Source organism: Apteryx rowi, unplaced genomic scaffold (genome assembly GCF_003343035.1).
Source record: "Apteryx rowi isolate R43461 unplaced genomic scaffold, aptRow1 scaffold_50, whole genome shotgun sequence".
In the NCBI taxonomy this organism is placed as follows: domain Eukaryota; kingdom Metazoa; phylum Chordata; class Aves; order Apterygiformes; family Apterygidae; genus Apteryx; species Apteryx rowi.
In genome coordinates, this window is record NW_020450761.1 from 2,888,052 (window position 1) to 2,910,266 (window position 22,215).

Sequence of the window (22,215 nt, forward strand, 5' to 3'; positions counted from 1 at the left end):
ATGCACCATACCATTCCTTAATTTTTTCTTTTAAACAGATGCACAGGCATAGCCAAAATAATGCAAAGTTTGTGCAACTGACATTTATATCTAAAATACAGAATAGTTCTAAAAACACAGCAGCTTTACCTTGGTGGGGATCCGAGATGTTAGAAGAAATGCCCGACATGATGCCAATACCTGTTAAAAAAAAAGAGCATAACTGGTAAGAAATATTTTGTGTATCAGGTATATTATTCAAGATTCCTCTCAAGGAAAAACCCTAAGACTCTGCTGCATCCTAAAACCAGAGGGAAAGAGCCTCTAGGAAGGGTAGAGTCAATTCCCTTTGCTGTCAGTTGGACTCTTCCCATGTACACTGAAGAAAGCAACATTGATCCAGTAGAGCAGAGTGAATAGACTGCTGTAACGTGATGATCTGTAAACTGGCTAGTGTAGTATTTGTAATGTCATCTAACTGGAAGATATTTACTTAAACAGTCTCTCATGAGAATCTAATAGCATTCTTAGTGACATTTAAAAAAGAAGCAAGGATAAAAAGTCCAATCAGGAACACAGTATATACTATAATGGAACAAAAATATGCAAGGTAAACATGATATTATTAGTAACATAAGAGACTATGAACAAACATTCCTTTTTGGATACACTCAGCGCATTTCTAGAGTAACAATGCAAAGATTTCTCATTGGCATCAATAGGACAATTTCTTCTCTGGCAGGGACAATGGAAAAAACATGGTTAGATTTAGTGAGAACAGTGCCTCTGGGGAGAAAACACGATGAAACCAAAATATTTTAGAAGTTATTGCCAATCAAAATACAACGATGTATAAAAGTAATTTCAATTTCCAGTAGCTTGTCCCACTCACAGCTCTTAAGCTTTGCAAAAAGCAATGAATCACTTTGCAAAACAACAGTATTGCTTCTGCTTTACCTGTGCACAGAATTAGTTAATATGTTGGCCACGTTTTTTGCAGACAAAAAACTGAAACCAACCTAAATCAAACAGCTGGACCAAAAGCCCCCAGCAGGTGCAGAGCTTCTCACAGAACTGGGACCTCCTAAATCCTGTTCTGTTAGATGCATATTTATCTTCACATAAGTAGGTTAATGCAAAGCATATTCCACACAGAGCAGGAGAACCAGCCTGGGAAAGGAACTCCGTATCCAGTCCCTAACAGTGCCAAACTTTGGAGCATGAAGCTTGGATTTAAACTTCTGCACCTCAATACCTCTAGCATAGCAGGAAATGTTGCCAGCAAATGGCAGCAGATGAAGTTTCCTGCTGCTTTCAGCATTCCTGCCTGCACAGCAGCATGGCAGGGTCTGGGCAGCAGGCAAGGGGAAATGACGGTCATGTGAAAGGCAAAGAGGGAGAGAAACCTGGTGAGCTTGAGCAAGGAGAGTAGAGGAAGAGGAGGCAAGGAGCCGGGATGCTTTGCATCATTCACGCCAGTTCCTGAGGCTTTTAAATTTAGGACACAGTACTCCCTTTTTACAGCAAGGAACAACATCCAGCTCAACCCTGAGAAAGAGAATACTGCTATCTACTTATGTTTGGTATTAGTAGGCTGCACACCGCAGCACTGATGAGAACAGAGACTTAGTGCTCTGGTTATCATGGATTTAGAGGCGGACTGTTCAGGAGCAGTAATCATCACCTCTTGTAAGAAACGCTCAGCTGTCACCTAAATGTCCATTGTGCTGCCTGCAACAGTGCTGTTGCAGCAGGGAAGCAGCCCAGGCTATCGGACAGAGCTGCCTCATACCCTTCAGCTCACTTCTGGAGAGAGAAAAACCCTCCCTTGCTCACTCTCGAGCTGCAGGTGTCATAAGTACCTTCCAAAATCTGACACAAAAGGAGCAGGGTCAACACAAGACTTTTTGCCACTGAACAAAAACATATTCCTTAATCTGACAGTAGCTATTTACTCAAAGTAATATAATCTTGATTCTTGCCACCCATTCATTTTTCTTCTTCAAGGCTCCTGCTCAGAATATTTGCACACAACACTCCCAGGAGTCTTTGGGAAGGTTTAAACCCGCAGTCACACCCCTACATTAGATTCTGCTGCTTACCAAAAAAGCTTCACTATCAATTCTTGCACTGCAAAGAACGGCGCTCTTCTTATCCATCATCACACTCACAAACAAGTTGTGGCTTGAGTGGCTACAGGACTAGGAAGAGGGGGGAGAAGATCAGGCATGTTCCCTGCCACAGCTCAGCTAGTAGGGTGCCTCATGAACAACAGTGGTTAGAGCAGCTTCTGCTCCAACAGCTTCTCTTGATCTACTTCTGATCACCTCAAGTCAGAGGCAGAAATGAGAAAGAGTGAGACAGGGCAGCTTTTAAGAGGGGCTTTCCATATTTACCTTCTACATGCCAGCCTACAACATCAGAGAGATCAGTGCTCTTGTATTTGCCACAGCAGTGGGACAGCTGGTTACAGCAAAATCATGCCACGAGCCTGCTATAAAATATGTTTGCATGTATGGATTCAAGCTATCTCATGAGCATATGACAGGGTCTCTTTAATATGATTACAATATACTGGAGCAGTCTTAATAACAAAGGTAAATACAACCCATGTAACTAGAAGGCTGTAACACAACTATGTTAGAAAAGGATGTTCCAGTAGAGCACGGGTCACTGCATCACCATGTGTTAGATGCACCAAGGCTCCCAAAGTGATGTCTTGCTAAAACCAACACAGATTAAGTACCTATTTACCTTCAGAAGACACATTTACATACACAGGAGAGAACAACTGCAAGATGATATCCCCTGTGCATACAGCAGAGAAATGATTCTTGAGCGATAAAATTGTACAAAAAAGCCTGAGTTCTCTAACCCAATAAAATTTAGATTTCTACAGTTTTCACCATCGAGACTGTCACAGACAAAGAAGAGTGTGACTTTTATGTAAAGTTAATTGAAGACAAGGTCAACTGTTACTCCACAGTGAACCTTCCATCTTGACAACAGTGAGGCAAGATCTTCTCTTGACAGTGGCAGAATTGACCAAGAACAGGGCTAGCATTTATCACAATTTTAACTGCTAAAAACCATGAATATGTATCCTGACCTTTGACAGTATTAGCTTTAGTTTACTGCTTTCTTATCTTTTTTAATCCTTTCAAAATTTTGTGTGACATCTGCACGTTAGGGTTAACATTTTTGTTCATGTTTAGCAACACAGTAGCCTCTTCCCCAAAGTGACTGGAGGCTTGTTTGGTAAGCTGAGAATCATTAACAGTTTTCAGTGCCCTTCGCCTCGATAAGGCTGCAGCGCATACATAAACAAGGACAGCATTCAGATACCGGCTCACCCATTTCTCCGGGAATAGGGTTCTGCACAGTTGGTATTACTTGCGAGCGCAACAGAACATAAGTTGTAGGCTACTTAAAACAACGTATCATACACACACATATACGCCACCCCAGCACAATAGGATGCTGGGACCAAATGCACAGAAGGACCAGAGACGTTTTCACTCTCACAGTTCAAGTCCGCTTTTAAGTACTGAGTTATTTTTGGGAAGGAAGTTCCAGGTCTCTGTGCATTCCTATAATGTGAATAATGAGTATGCGCCTAATTGCACAACTGTCTAGGACCTTCAAAAGTATCCAACAGTGCAAGATTTTATGAAGAGCTAGATTCTAGATTTCCTGGAGTTTTTAATTTCTTTATATAAAGAAAATAAAAAGCAAAAAGTAACCACTAGTTCCCCCCAGCAGTTCTCAAGCATTTTACACAGGAGATTCTGCCACCATTATACCTGTTTTGCACTTGAGGAACCTGAAGTACAGGACAAAAAAGTGTCTTGGTCAAAGTCACTTCAAAAACCAGTAATTCAGAGGAACAGACTCCTGTCCAGTGACAGCTCTGAACACAACAACCCCTCACTCAGAATGTACTCAAAATGTTAGTCGGGCAAGTATTTAACCTACATTATCTTCAGATAAGAAAATATTCACGTGTTCAGCTCAGCAAGTCGAGATCCCACCAGAGGTATTCAATCATTAATAAAATAAAAATATCACATCAAAAGATAAGCATGTACAGAGTAAGGAGACTGAGGACGGGATTCACACTTTTACACACATTTGCAAGCCAGAAGGTTTGTAAGTGCCTGAAGTGATAGAGAGTAAAGCAAGTAGACGTACCCAGACAAACATTATACAGTGTACATAACCTGGCTGCTTCTGCACGAAATAGGATTATCGTCTGAATGTTAAATGACTCCTACCCACATACAAAGTTAATGATTTCTTAATGTTTTCATCATCTTAAATTCCATAACTCTTCTTAAAGTACCCACAATGTAAATGAGACAAGTTAAAATTTGAAAATTAATTTGGAAACATTCATCAAAAACATACCCTGCAAGTTATTTCTGCCAAGAGTGATGGCCTACAAAGTCATCTTCCATTTACCAGAATAAATAATTTGCTTCAGTAAATAAGATTCATTCAAACACAGATTCACAGCAAGTATATCAACAAAACATAAATATACAGATGCATTTTGTGATTTATTGTCAAGTTCTAGTCTTACTACCCATTTTGGCACTCTGAGCTTCGTTAACAGGACTCCACCGAGTTAATGCAGCACAAGCATCTCTCAGTCAGTCTTGGAAAGATCATTAGAGCAACACAGTTCTATTCTAATTACTGATTTTGCCAAAGAGGCCACATCACCTAATCTACATTGAAAGTGGTTTCAAATTCACAAGCAAATTAAACAATTCTTTTACAACTCACTACCGTTTTTAAAAAGCCTAGGACCAAAGAGTTCTGTAAAACACAGCGACTGTACACAGCTCTGTAATGAAACAAAACAAAATGAAGCAACGCCAACACTTCCCAGGAATGGGGAAGTTACGGGATGTTCACTCCATTCACAAGGACACATTCTGAATCGTCCCTGTGCTGAAATATGAATACAGTTATGGATTAGCCAAGTCTTCTTCCTCTCACTGAAAACTCATTGCCACTGAAATCTAAAGAAAATTGAGTACTTTTAAAATCAAATATAGCAGTTTCACATCTTAAAATATACTCCTTGATCCCTTCCTTTCAACATTAGTTTTTCTCCCCCAACATTTGCCATTTTGTCAACCTCAAACTGCTTTGGCTCCTTCCATTATAATTTGCTTGAGGGAAGAAGCGTTTGTGACAGGTTTTCTTATTTGGATATCCAACATTTCTAAAATTTCTTGTAGTCCAGAAGTCAGTCCCTTTTCTTTATAAACACCTTAGCTACCCCATCTAATTTATTACTTTTTTTTTTTTTAAGTTCCATGCTTACTGGTTGCTCTATGATTTCTCTCATAAGCTTTTCATTACTACTACTGGTTCAACAACTAATGTATACATAATAATGTAGTGCAGATACTTGTGAGGTAAAGCAGCAATACTAGTAGTTTTTGTTTTGTTAAAATATGGACGAATCAATACATGTTAGACCATGCAGGCTCTTTCAGTCCCTATAGGATTGACTGTTCATTTCCTGTGCTGCATGGCTGATTTTGCAAATGTCTCCATCCTGAAGTGGCCGGAGTTCGATTAGATAAAAGGCACTTCTCAGTGGTGTGTTAGGGGTATTAGGCTTAGTTTCAAGTGAGGCAGTCTGTGTTAAAAGCACAGAGGCTTTCTACGCAGAGAGGTTTGCTGATATCCTGGAGGTCTTTGTGGAGGTTAATTAGCTGAGGCACAGCAAGAGCGTATACCCTACTGCTGAAACAGTATCATTTGGCAATACCATGGGTTTCTCTGTAGAGCATTGATATGAGCAAAACAGCTTGGTTCAGCCCTGATTTGAGGGCTCTCAGCACCTGTGACTGCACCTACATTGCTCCAAGTTGTCCAGGGTTGAACGTGACTCTGATCGCATGGTCTTGGCTACTTTTAAAGTGTCATCACTGGTAAAACCAGTGACAAACTCGATTCACTCTTGTTCCAAACCCCTATTTATTTATCCACCAGCACTAAAGCAGTCTTCCCCAGCTTGGGAAGATCCTTTGAGAATGGATGACGTCCTTTTACTTCTTAGCATTCACACACTGCAAGTATTTGAATTTCTCCCTTCCTCAGCTGAACTGAGCCAAGTTGCACATATTTACAGACCTGCCTAAATTGTCAGTGTCTGTGGGGCTAGTCAAACACATACACAAAACTTCCCGGAGCAGACCCTCATCAATAAGGAAAGCTGCTAATTGCATCAGTACAATTTGCTGCTGCCCAAGATGGGGGCAAGCTCCACAGTGCAAACAGTGGCTTTATGTGTCCGCACGAGGGATTGCAGAAGTGCAGTTACACTCTGCCCACTACACTTGGTGCAAGAAATGTTTTACTGACCAAGACTAGATCCTCTTCCTTTTTACAGGAAACTCCTGCCTGCATTTTCTTTTCTCATCACTCTCCTCTTCCTGTCTGTCACTTTTAAAAAATACCCCAAGATCTTTCCCAAAGCATAATACAACATCCTTGACAAGGGGCCCCTCTCAGGAGCTGCAGACAGAGAACCTGCCATCCCCTCTGCTCTGCTACAGGCACTCTGTACAGAGCACAAATTTTCACTGATCTTTATTACAGTAGTATTGCATTAAAAACTCAAATCTGATCCACTGCCTGTTATGGCCCATCAATTTCCTTCTGTCCATATTTTCTGGATGGAAACAAATAATGGTATGGCAAAGAGCTTTTAGCAGAAATGGGTTTTTATAGAAAAGTGAGGTTGGGTCAGAACTGACGATAATAAACCTGCTGTGTTTCAAGTCAAGAGAAGAGAAGCACATTTCAAATTAATTTACTGGACAAGACAGGGACCACCACGAGATGGCACAGTGGAGTGCTTCATAAGCCTGAGTTCTCACATATGCGTACCCACATATATATTCCGTGCAGGATATTGTTGAATTGGCCCAAAGAGCAGCACATTCAGGCACAGTTTAAAAGATGACCCACATACTTTTCTTTATTGTTTCTTTAAAAGGCTCTTTCAAATTTACCTTTCAGTCAAGTTATAGAAGATCCTTTTAACAGAAATGCTTACTTAGCTTTTGGAGACATCCTCTGATACCTCAGAGGCCACAATGAACAAATCCTCCCTGAAAGATAGTTAAGAAGTATCCTCCTTTTAAAATTGACAAAAAATAAGGCATTGATATGCCAAGAGATTTGCCTAAAACAAAAAGGCAAAATGAACAATTGGCAAAGCCCAAAAGAGAAGGCAGAGTAAAGGGCTCCAGATCCTGAACAAGTAAGAGAGGGAACAGTGCAGTTTGGAGATTTATCAGCCAATTAAAACAAAAACTCCTTTCCTCAAAGAAGTTGTTTGTTACACCTAGAACAGCTACAATAACTACTACTATTTCCTTTAGACAGTGCCCTAGTCCTGAGAACTGTTTGCAAAGGCCACACCAGTTAAATTGTGCTCCTTTAACATCTGGAGCACAAATAAATATATACACTTGCTACAGCCTTGTCTGCGATGTGTGGATGACCTAACTAYTCCTATAAGGATGAGAATTTGGAGGATAAAGAGTCAGGGGCTTCAGCTTTGGCCAGACACCGTGACTGGCAGCAACGGGAACCATGAGTCTCGCAAATGACCGCCTGTGTGCCTCTTTGAAGTAGCTAATAGTGTGCTTGCTAGCAGGGCAAACTAGGGCTCCCTTGATTCAGGGACTTAACTTGCACTCAAGATTTTTGTATCTTATCTTACCGCTTTCACTCACTTCAGAACTGCTTATGCAAGGGCAGCCATCTACTGAGTATGCATGCAGAGCTCCCCTGCTCTTAAAACCAGTGGTCATGAAACTGATTTTTATGACATTGAGAGAGATGTCCAACACCGAGTGCTTAAGACTAGGCCACCCCTCTGAGACTGCAAACTTCCTTGCCATTCCTGTCACCACTGCACAATTCCCACAAAGGAGAAACTACTGCTGTAGAGCTCTGAATACCAGAAGACCTAACTACCATGTTGTTTAAGCCTGCTCTGAGTCACAAAAAGAGAAAATGGAGAGGAACGGCATTTCACTGACACCAGTCTTCTCAACACTGCTGTTGGATCCAGTCTGGGCTAACCAGAGCTGGCAGCAGGAGGGGATCAGACTCTACTGTATACATTACTTTGTAACTTATTATATGCCTCAGTGAGGCATATAATAATAGAGGGAGTTTTCCTTCTCCATATTCCCATCCCATAGAGGTAGCTCACTAGCATATCAGTGCTAATACTTCCTTATTTTGGAATCCTTTCACTTCCTCTCTCCTCCATACATAGACTTTATGCAGACTCTTGCCTTTTGTAACACTGCCCCGATTCAGAAATGCAAGGCACTATACCAGAATGAACTTCCAATGTATCAGTCTTTCATGACATTCAAGCCCCCAACATTCAGTTAACTAATAGACTGAAAACATTCAGTTGACTCTTAATTCAGAAGACCCTCGACTCCAGCACATTTTGCGTAACAATTTTTTATGCTCTCATACTACTTTTCATCATAAATCTCTCTTTAGAAAAACCCTAACACTATCTGTTCCTGGTGTTAAGAGTAAGTTTTCTCGTGCACTTTTGAGTACCTGCTTTTGGTTTAAGTCTCTGAAGACATAAGGGACTGAACAACACGGAAACACATGCACACCTTCCTCCTTCCTACACTGAGCCTCATTCTGGGTTTATGGCCAGCAGATGAGACTGGAAGCAGTTTGGTGTGCTGCCTGCGACGCTCCCTCTATGCAGGGGCAGCTGGAAATAGACTTTGCTACTGCACTACTTTTATTCTTCTTTAATTTCATCATTTTATAAATGCCAGATTAAATATTTTGCAAACAGCATTACTTGGTGACAGGGTTGCCTTCGTAAGTATGCCACATGCAACTGTGATGTGAAATTTTAAAGACCAGAGAACAAAACAAAAGCTTCAGTGACATGAGAAATGCAGTTTGATCCATAATGCAAATATTTTATTTAAAAAGAACCCACTCTTTACAACCATTTGTACTTTCTGTTAGTTACCAACAATGACATGAAGATTCAATTAGTAGCAATTCACTTAGCTCCACTTGATTTAAAATCTAATTCAGACTGTAAACTATGTTCTTCTGTTCAGACTGTAAACTACGTTTCCCATTTTCCAAAAACAAAGCAAATAAACAAGGCATAACAATTTTACTCAATACCCACTGCTATAAACCACATACTCAATAATCTTAACCTTGGATAGTATCCAGAGTTAAGGGTCAGTGAAAGATGTCAGTTTAATAATCCTGCAGAATTAAACCTTTTTTTTTTTTTTCTCCATGGCATAGGCAAATTGAAATGCAAAAAACAAACCAATGGGTGGAGAGTTATGAAAATGCCCAAGCCAAGGCAGCTGTCCCAAAGTAACCAGTGTTACCGGCGCAAGACAAAAACCTTCTTCCCCACTAGGAGGGAATTCCTTTCAACACGTGGGCAGCCTTCACCCTTATGCGTACCCTATGGGGTGCAACAGGAGTGACCCTTCCCACCCTCTCTAAATTAGAAGCACTCAATGAGACTGTGCTCCGACTGTTCTTCCTCTCCCTTTTAAGACTCTTTTTCCACTGGTCTCTTTCAATGTATGCTTCCACTGCAGCTTTAACTGCGTAAATCAAGACCACCATGTTCCTGCCTTCCTCACTCTCACCTATGCACTTACACATCACTACCCTTCTGCTAGCAGTCCTGTGACCAGGCAGTGAACCAGTTCAAAGAGTTGATCTGACTAAAAATTAATGTTTTTCTTTTGGTGGGTTTTGTTGTTCACTAACTCAGCTCCCTCAGTCAGATCCCCACAGGGCCAGAACTGTACCAGCACTGACACAAAGTTAGGAGCAAGACCAAGAAGCCAAGGATATGGCTGAACAGTCCCAATCTACATCAGTTTAAATGACTGTGGGACTACATCCATCCTTTCCAGTCAAAATTCAAACCAGCTGCACAAGGCACATGGGATCTTGGACTCAGGGAATGACACCATGCTACAGCCAGGGACACATCTTGCTAGATGACATGCTTTGCTCCTCCCCAGGCCTAAGCCACCACATGATCCAGCTTACCCAGGGACATAATCATCATATGGTTGCACAGAGACATATTCATCATCAGACAGTTGGCACCATCTTATGGCCTAAGACGGGAGATTCGCACGTGGGACTATTTCCTCAAAATCTGCACCTCTACATTACTTCAGCAACCTAGCTGCACTCTAAGGCCTACTCTCACCTCCCTCAATCCTGCTTGTGCTCCTCTGCAGAACATTTTTCCATCTCTATGTTATGTAAAATACAAAGTACATGGAATCAACATGACTGCGACAGCCACTCCACCCTTAGTCACTTGGGGTATGCTGGCCTCCTTCCCTTTCAAATCTTCATCCTTTTTATTTTGATCTCTTTCGTCCATCAGCCTTTCTAGCACTAACCACCATTCCTCCCCTGAACCAGCCATCTGGTCATTTACAATCTTTTAAGAAGCCACCACAATACTCCCACCCCCAAAGCATGGATTTTTTGTAAAACTGTTTTACGTTTTATGAGAAAATCTGTTTTTTTCAGCTATTTTATTCCTAGAGTGTCACATTTCTCCTCTGCAAAAGGGATTTTTTTTTTTAGAGCTCAAACACTTAATGCTTTCCAGAAATGGGAAGAAGAGAACAAACTACTCCCTCTCCCTCCATAGGATTTCAGAACTGGAAGGGACCTCCTTTTTCCTGCCCATTGCCTTGACCTCATGATATTCCTTTCCCATAGCTCTTGAACTTTATAGTCTAAGGACTGTGAACTGAAGATGGCTGAGGCTTCCTCTGTTGGCTTAACCAATGTTGACCACCCATGCAACAGCTTAGCTGATGAGTAGCTAACACTTCCTACAGAAAACACACAAAAGCTTTGCTGTCAAACACAGCAGTCATAACAACGAGGTGTGAACAACAGCCCTACTCCCCCGTGTAGGGCCAACCTTGTCATACCAGTGCAGATTGGCTAGATTAATTTCTTCTTTAAGAAATTCTGCACCAAGCAGATAAATCCCAGTTCTTGCTCCCTTTACCTGTTTCTCCTCTGTGAGAAAAATCTTTAAGCAGGAAACTTGGAGGCTCGGCCAGTTTCACAGATTGAGGCAGTGACACAGATGACTGCATCTGTCTCCTGCATAGGTGGAAATTCAGGAATTGCCACATTCCAGAAGAGCAATTTTGCCTCCAACGTTCTGCAAAAAATATTTGCAGTTTTAACCCACTCCCAATACCTACACTACCTTGTCTGCCTGAAAAGTATAGGCTGCATGAATTGGGGAGAAACAGCTAAGTAACTGTAGTTACAGGTTTATTATTATACGTATTTATTTTAAAAAGTTATTTGATGACAATTATTTAATGTTGTTCATTGTTAAAAATGAATATACTCATGTTCAAAGTAAGAGCTATTTTAATACTTTTTGGTTTTGTGAGGATTCTTATTTAAGTGCATCACACTAATGTTACCTGTTTTACTCATACAGCTTCTTATACTAGATATTAACCTGATAAAATGCATGTAATAACATATTATTCCTATTTATCTGAGAAAAACATCAATTCCCAACAGCCAAATGGAGATTAAACTTTCAAAAAAAAAAAAGGCAGAAACAAAAATTACAATCCATTGAGTACAAAAGGAACAAAGAATTCTGCTCTTCAACTTTAGAAGTAAAGCATAACAATTATATTTGTTACCCAATACTCAGAAAATAGTCATCTCTGCTAGCTATGTGGAAGACTCCAGCATTTTGTAAACTACCTTTGCCTTTGAGAAAAGGGAGGGGAAAAAAAAAAGGAAAGAAAAAAAAGGAAAGAAAAAAAAGGAAAGAAAAAAAAAGGAAAGAAAAAAAAAGAAATTCAGGCTGCTTCCAACAAAACCTTCAAGATTCTGATGCAAAAGTCTAAGCCCTTGGCAACCTGTTTCTCAGAGCAACTTTGTGTGTGAATCCAAGTTTTCTCAGCACTGAGCAGCATGCTTGATGCTTCTTAATCAATGTTCATTTCAAAACTGCAGCAGAAGAGTCCCAAACAACAGAGGTATTAATTTTAAAAGGTGACTTCACTACTGTTAACTTGAACTAGTAAGACCACTGATGCAGCTTGTCAGTATAAGTTGCAAAAGCATAAATCTAACAAGATCCTGCTGGGCTTTATCATTTTATCTAGAATCACAATTTACAAGCTTTTCAATTTGCGGATCCCTATGGTTTTTCCCATCAGAGGTACCAGCTGCCAAATACTGAACATAAAGCAACTTACTCTTTGCAGGCTGCAGGCTCATGAGCAACTCTCACAAGTAAAAAGCAGAGACGAGCACTGGCCAGGCTCAGCAGCTCTGCAGCAGGGTTTGCACTGTGGTCACTGCAGCGCAGCTGGGGTGAGCCCGACTGCCCCCCTAGCCCAAGACTGATCTAGGACTGACCAAGAGCCACAGGACAGGACAGGCACCAAAGACAGGCCTCTTCTCCAGGCAAATATGTGACCACAACAAACTCTAGTCAGCTCAATAGTAATACAGCCAGCTACTAACAGCAGTAGAGGCCATGGTGCTCTAGATGGGCTAACTACCTAAACCCTCTCCTGTCCGTGGGCAGGTCTGGCAGGCTAGGCAGAGTTCTGTCCTACTTGAGCTTATTCTGCTTTTTGAGAAATGAATTAGGAAATGGAAAGCTTGCGTGAATAAGTCAACGCAAGTCGCAACAGTATCCTGACTGCAGCATGGATACAGTTCATAGCATGCCCTTTCTAGGCTTGTTTGCCCTAGTACCATGCTCTTGCTAACAACACAGCTCCACTAGTGATCAAAATGGAGAGAACCAATACAGACAAAGTGTTAGGAAGCCAGGGGTGCTTTGCAGCACAGCATCCTTAGGCCTGTTATCTCTGCCTATTCAACAGCATGGCTAAAAACACTGTCTTCTCCCACCACTGGAGATGTACTGCTTTTAACAAAGCTGGAAAGTGTTCAGACAAAATTCAATACATATTGTAGACAAATTTTTTCACATTTTATCTTTTCAATGTCTTACCTCATCCTATGATACAYGACATTCATACACACAATTTATGCCTTACTTTGTTCTCAAGACAGGGACTACCTGAGACAGTATTTCAAAAAACCAAAATCCTAAAAGGCATCAGCCCACTACAGAAAGAGCCTTAAACACAGTTTTAATGCCAACAGATTACCATCATGTCTTCAAGACCAACGTAGATGAGACAAAATCATACTAGAATCATCTTGAACCATCTCAAATAAGTATTGCTGTTATTTCCTTTTTTAAGTTGTGGTATCTTTGATTTTTAATGCGGGTGAATGGGGTCAGATCATCTTACTTTACCACAAAACCAAAACCAAACGTTGGTAAAAATATTTCACAATGATGTTGAAGTGCCTCCCTTCAAAAAACTACTACAAACACTCAGCATTCAGTTTGGGCTCCACTGAGTTGCTACTGTTGCCTTTCCTCTGCACAGTTTAATTTCATGTGGGATTTGAATACTTAGTTTAGGTACTGCAAGATCTCACAAGCAAAGATTTAGTTTGACTTAAACATAATCTTAGTTTAGTTTGTAAGAGGAAGGCCTAAAGGGCAAGCTAAGTTCATGCCAGTTTGAGAAGTGTGGTAATTATATACATACACCAGTTTAGCTAAATTTGCTTCTAATGTAACTGTTATCCTTAGCCTAATTATGTCCACAGTAATACTGATTAACTGTTGCCAGGGTTATGCATAATGCATCAATTATTTAACAAATAAACTCACCTGGATTTGGTCAATACTGCCAGTGTTCTTACTCAACCCAGAAAGGAGAGAACCGTTTATCTGAGCTGTCTAAAATGCTGATGAATACATGCAAGTCATGACTTTTCAGACCATCTCATTTATTATCTCTCAAGATCTTTCACTGCTTGAATTCTAAACATATCGTATTTTATTTTTCTTGAGCTTTCATACTTGTATCAATACAGCAATTTTGTGAAAATAAAAACAGAATTTAAAAAACATCATTGTAAAAAGTCTTTCAATTACACAAATAAGCTTTTGAACACATGATAAACGAATGATCCACAGTCTTGAAAAGAAACAGGCTTGCAGAAGATTATACCAAGCAGAACAATAGATACACTGAAGATCTGAACTCTAACCCACCCACAACCACTCACATCATTGGACTGTTAACTTCATAATTCAGATGAGCCATTAATGATGGCCATAAAGCACAGCCATCAAAAACCAAAACCTTCTACCTCAATTACAACACTTAAATAAAAACCTCACTGCCTTATTCTACCTTCCATTTCTCATATATCAGGGTCCTGTGATCACTCAGTTCTTCTAAAGTACCATTTTTTGTTTTCTTGCACAGACTGGATACAGACATCTTCTCTCTTCTCTTCTTAAATCCTAGCATTTCTCACACAGCGAAAGCAACAAGAAATGGGGTCAAGGAGAACAAAGTATCGCCATCAAAGTGCCTGTGGTAAAATCTTGACTTTTTAAAGTCAATTACATTGCAGAGCTCCCATTAATTTTAAAAGGACCACAATTTCCCCCCGGCCATACATCAGACAAGAAATTAAGAGATCTTCTCCAGTCCTTCAGCTATAGATTCCTTTTAAAGTAGTGGTCAAGAGATACTGAAACAATAGGAAGTTATTTTTACATCTACTTCAGAATGATTAAGGAAGCTGCAGGCGACATTACTTTGCTAAAGCCAGAATATCAAGTGTATTACCCTATGCATTTAAAAGAAAAAATAAAAGCTGTCTTTTCACGTCAAACTTAATTTACACGACCACCATAAAGTACATTTGTAATGAGGCCACTCCCATCCTAGGATATCTATTAGCCTACACAGCCTCAAATTTAAAAATGCAGATGACACAAGCAAGTGGGTATAACCTTTCCAAGAAAAGATGCCTGACACCCGGATTTAAAATTCATATGCCATCCTGACATCCATCTTTGTGTAACAAAGACCCTAGCACTTCATCATGTATCAGTCCTGGACCTGTAACTTCAACTCCTTAGTCAGGCCCCTCAATCAGAGCAGTTTCAGAAGCTGAGCATTTGTTGCTGTCACTAAGGAAGTAAGAAGTGTGAAGAACCTTGCTTTAAAATATGCAAGTGATGGGTTTCACTTCTCCTGGAGCTGCATGAAAACCTGTAAGAGCTTCAAAGTACGTCATAGACCCACTGGTGGCGCAAATGCATGAATTCAAAGTCTCTGAATCAGCTAGGAAAACACACCCTTCTCCTCAAGGTTCACAACTTAAGAATTAAAGCTGTACAGAAACGCTGGTAATCATAATATCCCTTTCAAAGGAGTCAAAGCCTATAGACCACAGGCTTCCAGGAGCCCTGCAAAGGACTAGTGCTGTGATAGTCCGACAGAGCTGTAACAAATGAACAGGCTTAGCAACCTTGAATGCAACAAAGCAAGGTCATCAAATGGAAATGCAATGTAATGCAGACCAATCATACAAGGCCAAGACTCAATTCTAATGTTCTGGGTATCATTCCTGGTGAGTGGAATGTGAAATGGATACTTCCTTGCAATCTAACTGCAAAGATGTTTTAACGCAAAGCAAAAATGCCACAGAAGTGACAACTGGCAAGATAATCTAATTTCAAAGGGTAACACATGAAATTTTTTCTGCATTAGATTTCCAATCTTTACTACCTGTTTTTTTGTTTTGGTTTGTTTTTTTTTGCTTTTGGAAGGCTGCATGACTAGTCCAAAAACTATGAAACCCCACACAAACCCTCACTAGTAAGGACAGTGATTTTTATTCATACTGTCTGAAGTTGTTACTTATTGGCAGCATTCAGATACTGGAAAAGAACTTAGAAGAAGAAAAATTAGACTAAGCGTGACTAACCCCTTCAGTCTAGGCTCTGGGAGGTTAGTTCTGTGTAGGACTGGAAGGACTGCACTTACCTAGCAGGGCCAATGCTTCTGGAAAGCCTGGCTGCTATACCGCCTGCCATGGGGGCAGTTACTCTATTTATGCTCGGTAAGCCAATATGATTGGGACCCATTAGGCTTCCTGACTGCAAATTGACAACTCATACGGGCCATGTTTGATAGGCTGTACTCTAACCAGAAGCATTTGACTCCAGCAATAGAGTTGATCTACACCTAGAGTAGATATGACCGTGATTACCAGATGCCCAGCATCCTGTTCAGAGTCATGGTTTCATCTGGACCACCACAGACCTGGAAATCCAGGAGAAATGCCCCAAATCCTCAAAATTTTTTTCCAAATGGAAATAAATGACATATCCAGGTAAACCCAAAGGTACATGGCTCCAGAGACTGAGAAAAGGGGTTCACAAAGGGTTAATCTGTGCCAGCTCAAGTTGTTCTGATTTAAAAGCTGTGAACACCACACTTACTAGGTACTGAGCCCTATTCCAAAGGCAAGTTTACTGTGGGTTAAATTTGTCACCTTTCATATGCCTGCATTTCAATCCCAGTGCACTCAATTCTTATCTTATCAGATGCACAGCCTGCCCTTTAGTCTGCAGCTGCTTGGTGCTATTTACACCAGGTTTACGCCTGGAGCTTCGCCCCTCTGTTCTTGTGCCCGTAGCTTGCGAAGTGCCTAACTGGCATATCTAGGACACAACAGAATTCTTACAGAAACGCCAGGAAGCTCCTGAAAGCAGCAAACAAGACAAAAGAACAGCTCTGCGGAAAAAACAAAAGAACAAACGACAAACAGTGACAACATAAAACGCGGTGAGAAAGTTTCTTTCCAGATCACTTTAATGGTGGAACATGTTTTAATCCTCTGAACCCACTCTCTTGATGTTACATGTTACATGCAATAACATGTATATAACATGGAATATAACATGGAATAACATGTTATTCCATGTTCAAAGGGCAGCAGCACAGGAACCGTGGAGGTCCTTGAAGGACAAACAGACACTGGAAGCTGGTATGACAGACCACTGGGGCAGTGAGCAGCACAGCAACGAGCCCACACAGGAGGGTTCGTTTGTTTGTTTAGCCACTGCTCTAGAACAACCAGTTCCATTTGAGCTGACTAACCAAAAAAAAAAAAAAATTAAGCCATTTTTTCCTACAACAGGAGAAAATGCATATGAGTTTGTATTTAACATTTCAGTAGTACTGTTACATTATATTGATTAAAATAGGCTATACTTGGTATTCTCGCATTAAAGTATAATCACAGGTGGTGGGTAACTGTATGGTCTGATGAACTAGGTAAATGATAAACGAATCTTGGCAACAGTAACTGAAGAAACCGTAAATGGGAAACAAACATGTAACTTAGCAATTCTGTTGATTATGTTAAGTAACCGAATACTATAGCAACTCTGTTGATTGTATGGAAATGAAGTTATATAACCAAAATACTATAGCAACTCTGTTGATTGTATGGAAATGAAGTTATATAACCAAACACTATAAATATGCAACCAAGGTAAACGGGGGTTGGGATTCTCAGCTTTGGACATGAGTCCCTGAGACCCCGGGCCCTGAATAAAGCACCGCATATAACTGTTTTCATAGTTATGTGTTTCTTTACGGGCAACAGTACCAGACTGAAATCTAGCTCTCCTGACATTGTACTACCAGACAGCATTCATTCTTTAATAGACAGTGGCCTCTTATCTTGATTTACCAGGTACCTGCTCATAGTACCCATAAGTTAAACTCTGAATTTCAATTCAAGATTGAACTTGAATGTGGAAATTAATACCTGTCCTGTCAGTCCTTGCCAATTCTTCAGAAAAAGGAAGCAACTCAGGACATGTTCACTGCTCATTAGTATAACCCCAGTTTAACCAAAGAGCTTAAACAGTAATTTAAAGACTAACATCATTCTATCAAAAAGGATGCAAAAATATACAGTGAAAAGCCTATTAACAGGATAGACAAGGAGACATTCAACTCCTTTAAGTGTCAGGGCTTCTGTATTGCTCAGAATAATTTAGTGCAGGATCCAAAGAAACCTTTCCCACTTTGCTACTAACATCTCATTTTACTAAATGTACAACTTCTAAACCTAAGGGAAAAAACAACATGATTACTAGAGATACAGAGTGGATACTGATGGAAATTTACAGAATTAAAAAGCAAACTCAGAAAGACTAAAATGAAGCAAAGAAGTAAGTTGACTGTAAAAGCAGTTTCTACTTTGGGCAATTTAATCTGACAATGTTTTTTGTTCAAACACATATAACCAGAAAAGATTATGCTTGACTATGCTCCCACAAAGTTTGTTTTGCTTGCACATTAAAAAGCAGAGGTCACCTATACTGTAACCTCCACAAATTCATGGAAGAAGACATTGTGCCTACTAAAAGAAGAAAATACTTTTACCCAATAAAAAGAGAAGTATGGATTAGTAATTCAGCTGGTGAAACCGAAAGGGAAAACATGTAAATGTAAGACCTCATAGTCCTCTTACAGAAGTAAGTAATCAAGTAATAAATGGAGGAAAACAAAATCAAAATATTTTTCAATTTTTTTTTCCCAGAGAGATACATGCATAAAGAAATACAGTGGAGGGGAGGAATACACAAAAAGGGGGGACACCAACATTTTTCTGCAGGACTTCTTTTGTACTAAATGAGCATAAAACATTATCAAAGCTTTTTTACCATACGCTCACAATAAAGCAGCCAGTATTCTGTTTGCCATGTATACCTAGCAACCCCTCACAGATTACTAAAATAAAATTGTAGCAAACATTCTTTCAGTAGAATAGAGCACACCTGACTGCGTATCTTGAGTTAATCGCTGCATTTAACACTGCTGTAGCTACACTGTATTTGTTTTCCTGTGAAAATGATATGACAACTTATAGCATTTCCCCCAGGAACTGTATGCAGTAATAAGGTTTTATTTTATAAAAGCATTTTCTCTTCCAAAGCCCCCAAAAAACAAAAGCCCAAAACAACAATCGACTGTTCTGAAAAAAAAAAAAATAAATGGCAACCTGAAATTAGACATTTTAATATGCAGCTCTCTCCAGGGGCTCATTTTAGTACGTCCATAAAGCACCATTTCGAGTTGTAACAGAGAAGGCCGTCGCCGTCAGGAGCCCCCTACACGTCCGCGGGTCCCGCTCATGGGCCCCGCTGAGTCCCTGGCCTGCTCGGGGGGAGCGTGGGGACTGCCCGGGCTGCCCACTGCTGCTCCCTCTGCCAAGGCCGCCAGCAGCCTTAAACCCAACAGCTCAACAGCCTTCTCAAAGTGGGATTTTATCGGCAGAAAGCAAGAATGAGAGAAGCGAGGCTTTGAGACAGCATATACATGCTGCAGCTTACCTAAGCGGCTAGCAAAACCTGGTGTTGATAACCCGGGGAAAAGTCTCCCTTCTTCACACACTCTTTCTGGCAACAACTGCCTGAACTCTGCCAGAAAGGATCTTTTTAACTCAGTGATCCTTTGGCTCACTGATCCTTACCACTACCAGACAAAACATGTTTTGTAACCTGGCCACAGCTCAGGGTAGCTCTTCACAGCTCAGGAATTGTCTATTAACCACCCTGGAGACTTTTCCAGGAAGTATCTTATTTCAAGAGATTGTTTTGCTACCTGCTTTTCCAACAGCCTCTTGTTATTGCAACACGTTAACACAGTAACACCTGAATAGTTAACTGCATACTGCAATGCAAGGTAAACAAATCTCATTAGCGAATGGGTAAGGAATTTTCTTCCTTTATTACAGAGCAGCTGTACATCAACATGTGCATGGAAAAAAAAAAAAGCTCCAGTTTGCAGGCATCAGAAACAGCCTTGCATAAATAAAGCAGAAATATACAAATACCCTATATCCACTACTCCCCCGAACAACCTGTACAGACCCATAATAATGATGGTCATACACTTGATGAAGAGGGAAGAGGGAAAACTGCAAGGTTTTCAACACTAGGGGTCAAGTTAATGAGAGAAACCATACCCCAAGGCAACACCCTTTACCAAATACAATGAGACCACATTACAAGCTCATTTTAACAATCCAGCTTTTTCCTAACAGATACGAATAACAGAATACGCTATGCATATTATCTAAAATGCCAACTGTACACCAAATTAACAAGATACACCATTATATTACTTTTCATCACTGCAGTTGGGAACTCAGTAGTGAACAGCACACAGGTACACAAAACAGTTAAGGAAGAACTTCAGGCATTAATCCCATGCTGCTCTCTAGGCAGCTGTCAGACTGCAATGATGAGCAATTTATCTTTCATCTACAATGTTATCAGCAAACAAGCAGAGTCACCAGGGAAGTCAGCTGCAGCCCACACCCTTCACAATACCAAATTCCTGTTTTCGAGGAAGGCGAGACGAGGGAACTTAGTCATGTGCCCTGCTGCACCAAGACCAATGAACTGCTTGCACTCCAGAAGCTGGTTAAATCCTATTAATTTGTTTATTTGATGCCTGATGCCCCGAGCGAAGAAGAGCTGCTCCCCGTGAAGGGAAAGTTACAAACACATCACCCATCAACTACGTGCTCCCTTCTCCGATTTGGCATCAGCCATGAGAGCCCCCACACCTCCAAATGGAGACGCTACCAAAAGTGGAGAAACCACACCAATCTTGATGGTCGCACAGGCAAGCAGTCATACATGTCTGAGTTGGATAATCTCATGCTGAGAACAAAACTTACTCCAACACAGCAAGAAACAAGGTCTGCACGGAGGCAAAGAGCCCAAATGAATGCCACTGCTAACTACTTGCAGGCAAAAGTTTTTCAACAGCAAAAGCAGGTGAGAACAAAGCTTCTTTCTCTCACAACCACAGCTTCAGCATCAGAACAAACACTGACACCCCCTTTCTTATTGCTAGGGAAAGGTGTATTTTTATTTTTAGAAAGATCTGTAATTTCATGAGACTGAGCTGTCCTTAGCTTAGCTTACAGTGAGGATAAGGCACTTTATTTCACTATAAATGCACCAAGAAGTCAGAAACCATGTAGACACTAATTGCTGGCACAGATCCTGAGCTAGCCTGCTAGAGATATCAGATACCCAGCTCATCCTGCAGGACTGTATGACAGCACACCATTAGCCTGGCTGAGGAGTGAGCGAATGCTACAGTAGCTTGCTTTTTTTTAATTTTTTTTTCAATCTGGACACTAAAAGGACTCCCAAAACCCTCTGACAGTCTCTCTCAAGTCAAAGCAAGAGGCAAAAGTGTGTGTCCTTTCATTTCTCCTGGCTCTGCAAGTTTCCTGTAAATCCAGGCCCATGAGCAATAGGAAAGCATGCTGAATCAGTCCAGCCTTATCAGGTCATTTCACAATACACTGCCTCGTCTCTGATTAAGTCATGACGATCAACAGCCTTGCCTGTAACCGGTATCCAACTGTGGGAGCCTATGGTTCTTTGTCACTAGYGACTCCAAAGGAGGCCAAGGACAACACCAGCAGAACAAACCTTAATGAACCTCTTGTCATGTATTACTAGGCAGCCCATGACAGCTCCAACAGCAAACCATAGCTTGCCATGCTGAAACTTAGCAGATTCCCCAATGTCCAAATACTGGTCCATCCCCACAAATAACTAGTGTTACATGAACTCTACATGTTGCCCATAGAATTAGTATCCAATTAGCTTTAGGAGCACTAATGACAGGCTTTTCAACCATGACTCACCACTGAAAACACAAAAGAAATTACTTTGTACCTTTAGCAACAACAAACTGTTTCTAGTTGGTGGCCATGAGTCATGAGTATTTAAGTTTTGTCTGAAATATGACATCTGGTAAAACTGAAAACTTCAGGAATGGGCTTGTTTCAAAGTTGTTTGCCTTGGGTCATGTAAGTATTAATTTCCCAACTTTCATCAGCAAAAATTAAACTTCCCAAGCAAGTATATTAAATATTAAAACCTACTGTCAGAATTTTTCAGTTCTTTGCTTATTTTGCCACTGTGCATTAGAGAAAGCAAAAGTTTATCTCAAAACTTGAAGACTTGTAGAAAAAATTACTCCCCAGTAGGGCAGCAATGAAATCTCTCTCCTACAAAGAGATGATCAGTATTCCAGAAAACACTCCACCTCTTTAATCTGGAGGTGCTTCCAATGTTCTTATAGCATTAAATACATTTTTCAATCTTTTCATGTATTCATTTTTGCTAAACTGTCATGATTTCCC

The 22,215-nt window shown here is 40.5% G+C and overlaps 1 protein-coding gene across 1 annotated transcript in view; it reads right to left on the reverse strand.

Moving 5' to 3' along the window:
* The window catches only part of CARMIL1 (capping protein regulator and myosin 1 linker 1), a 200,560-nt gene that overhangs the window by 117,024 nt on the left and 61,321 nt on the right, over positions 1-22,215 (reverse strand). Inside the window, exon 3 of the mRNA XM_026079768.1 lies at positions 130-180. Within this exon, the coding sequence (XP_025935553.1) occupies positions 130-180 (51 nt within the window). The remainder of the gene's footprint in view (positions 1-129; positions 181-22,215) is intronic.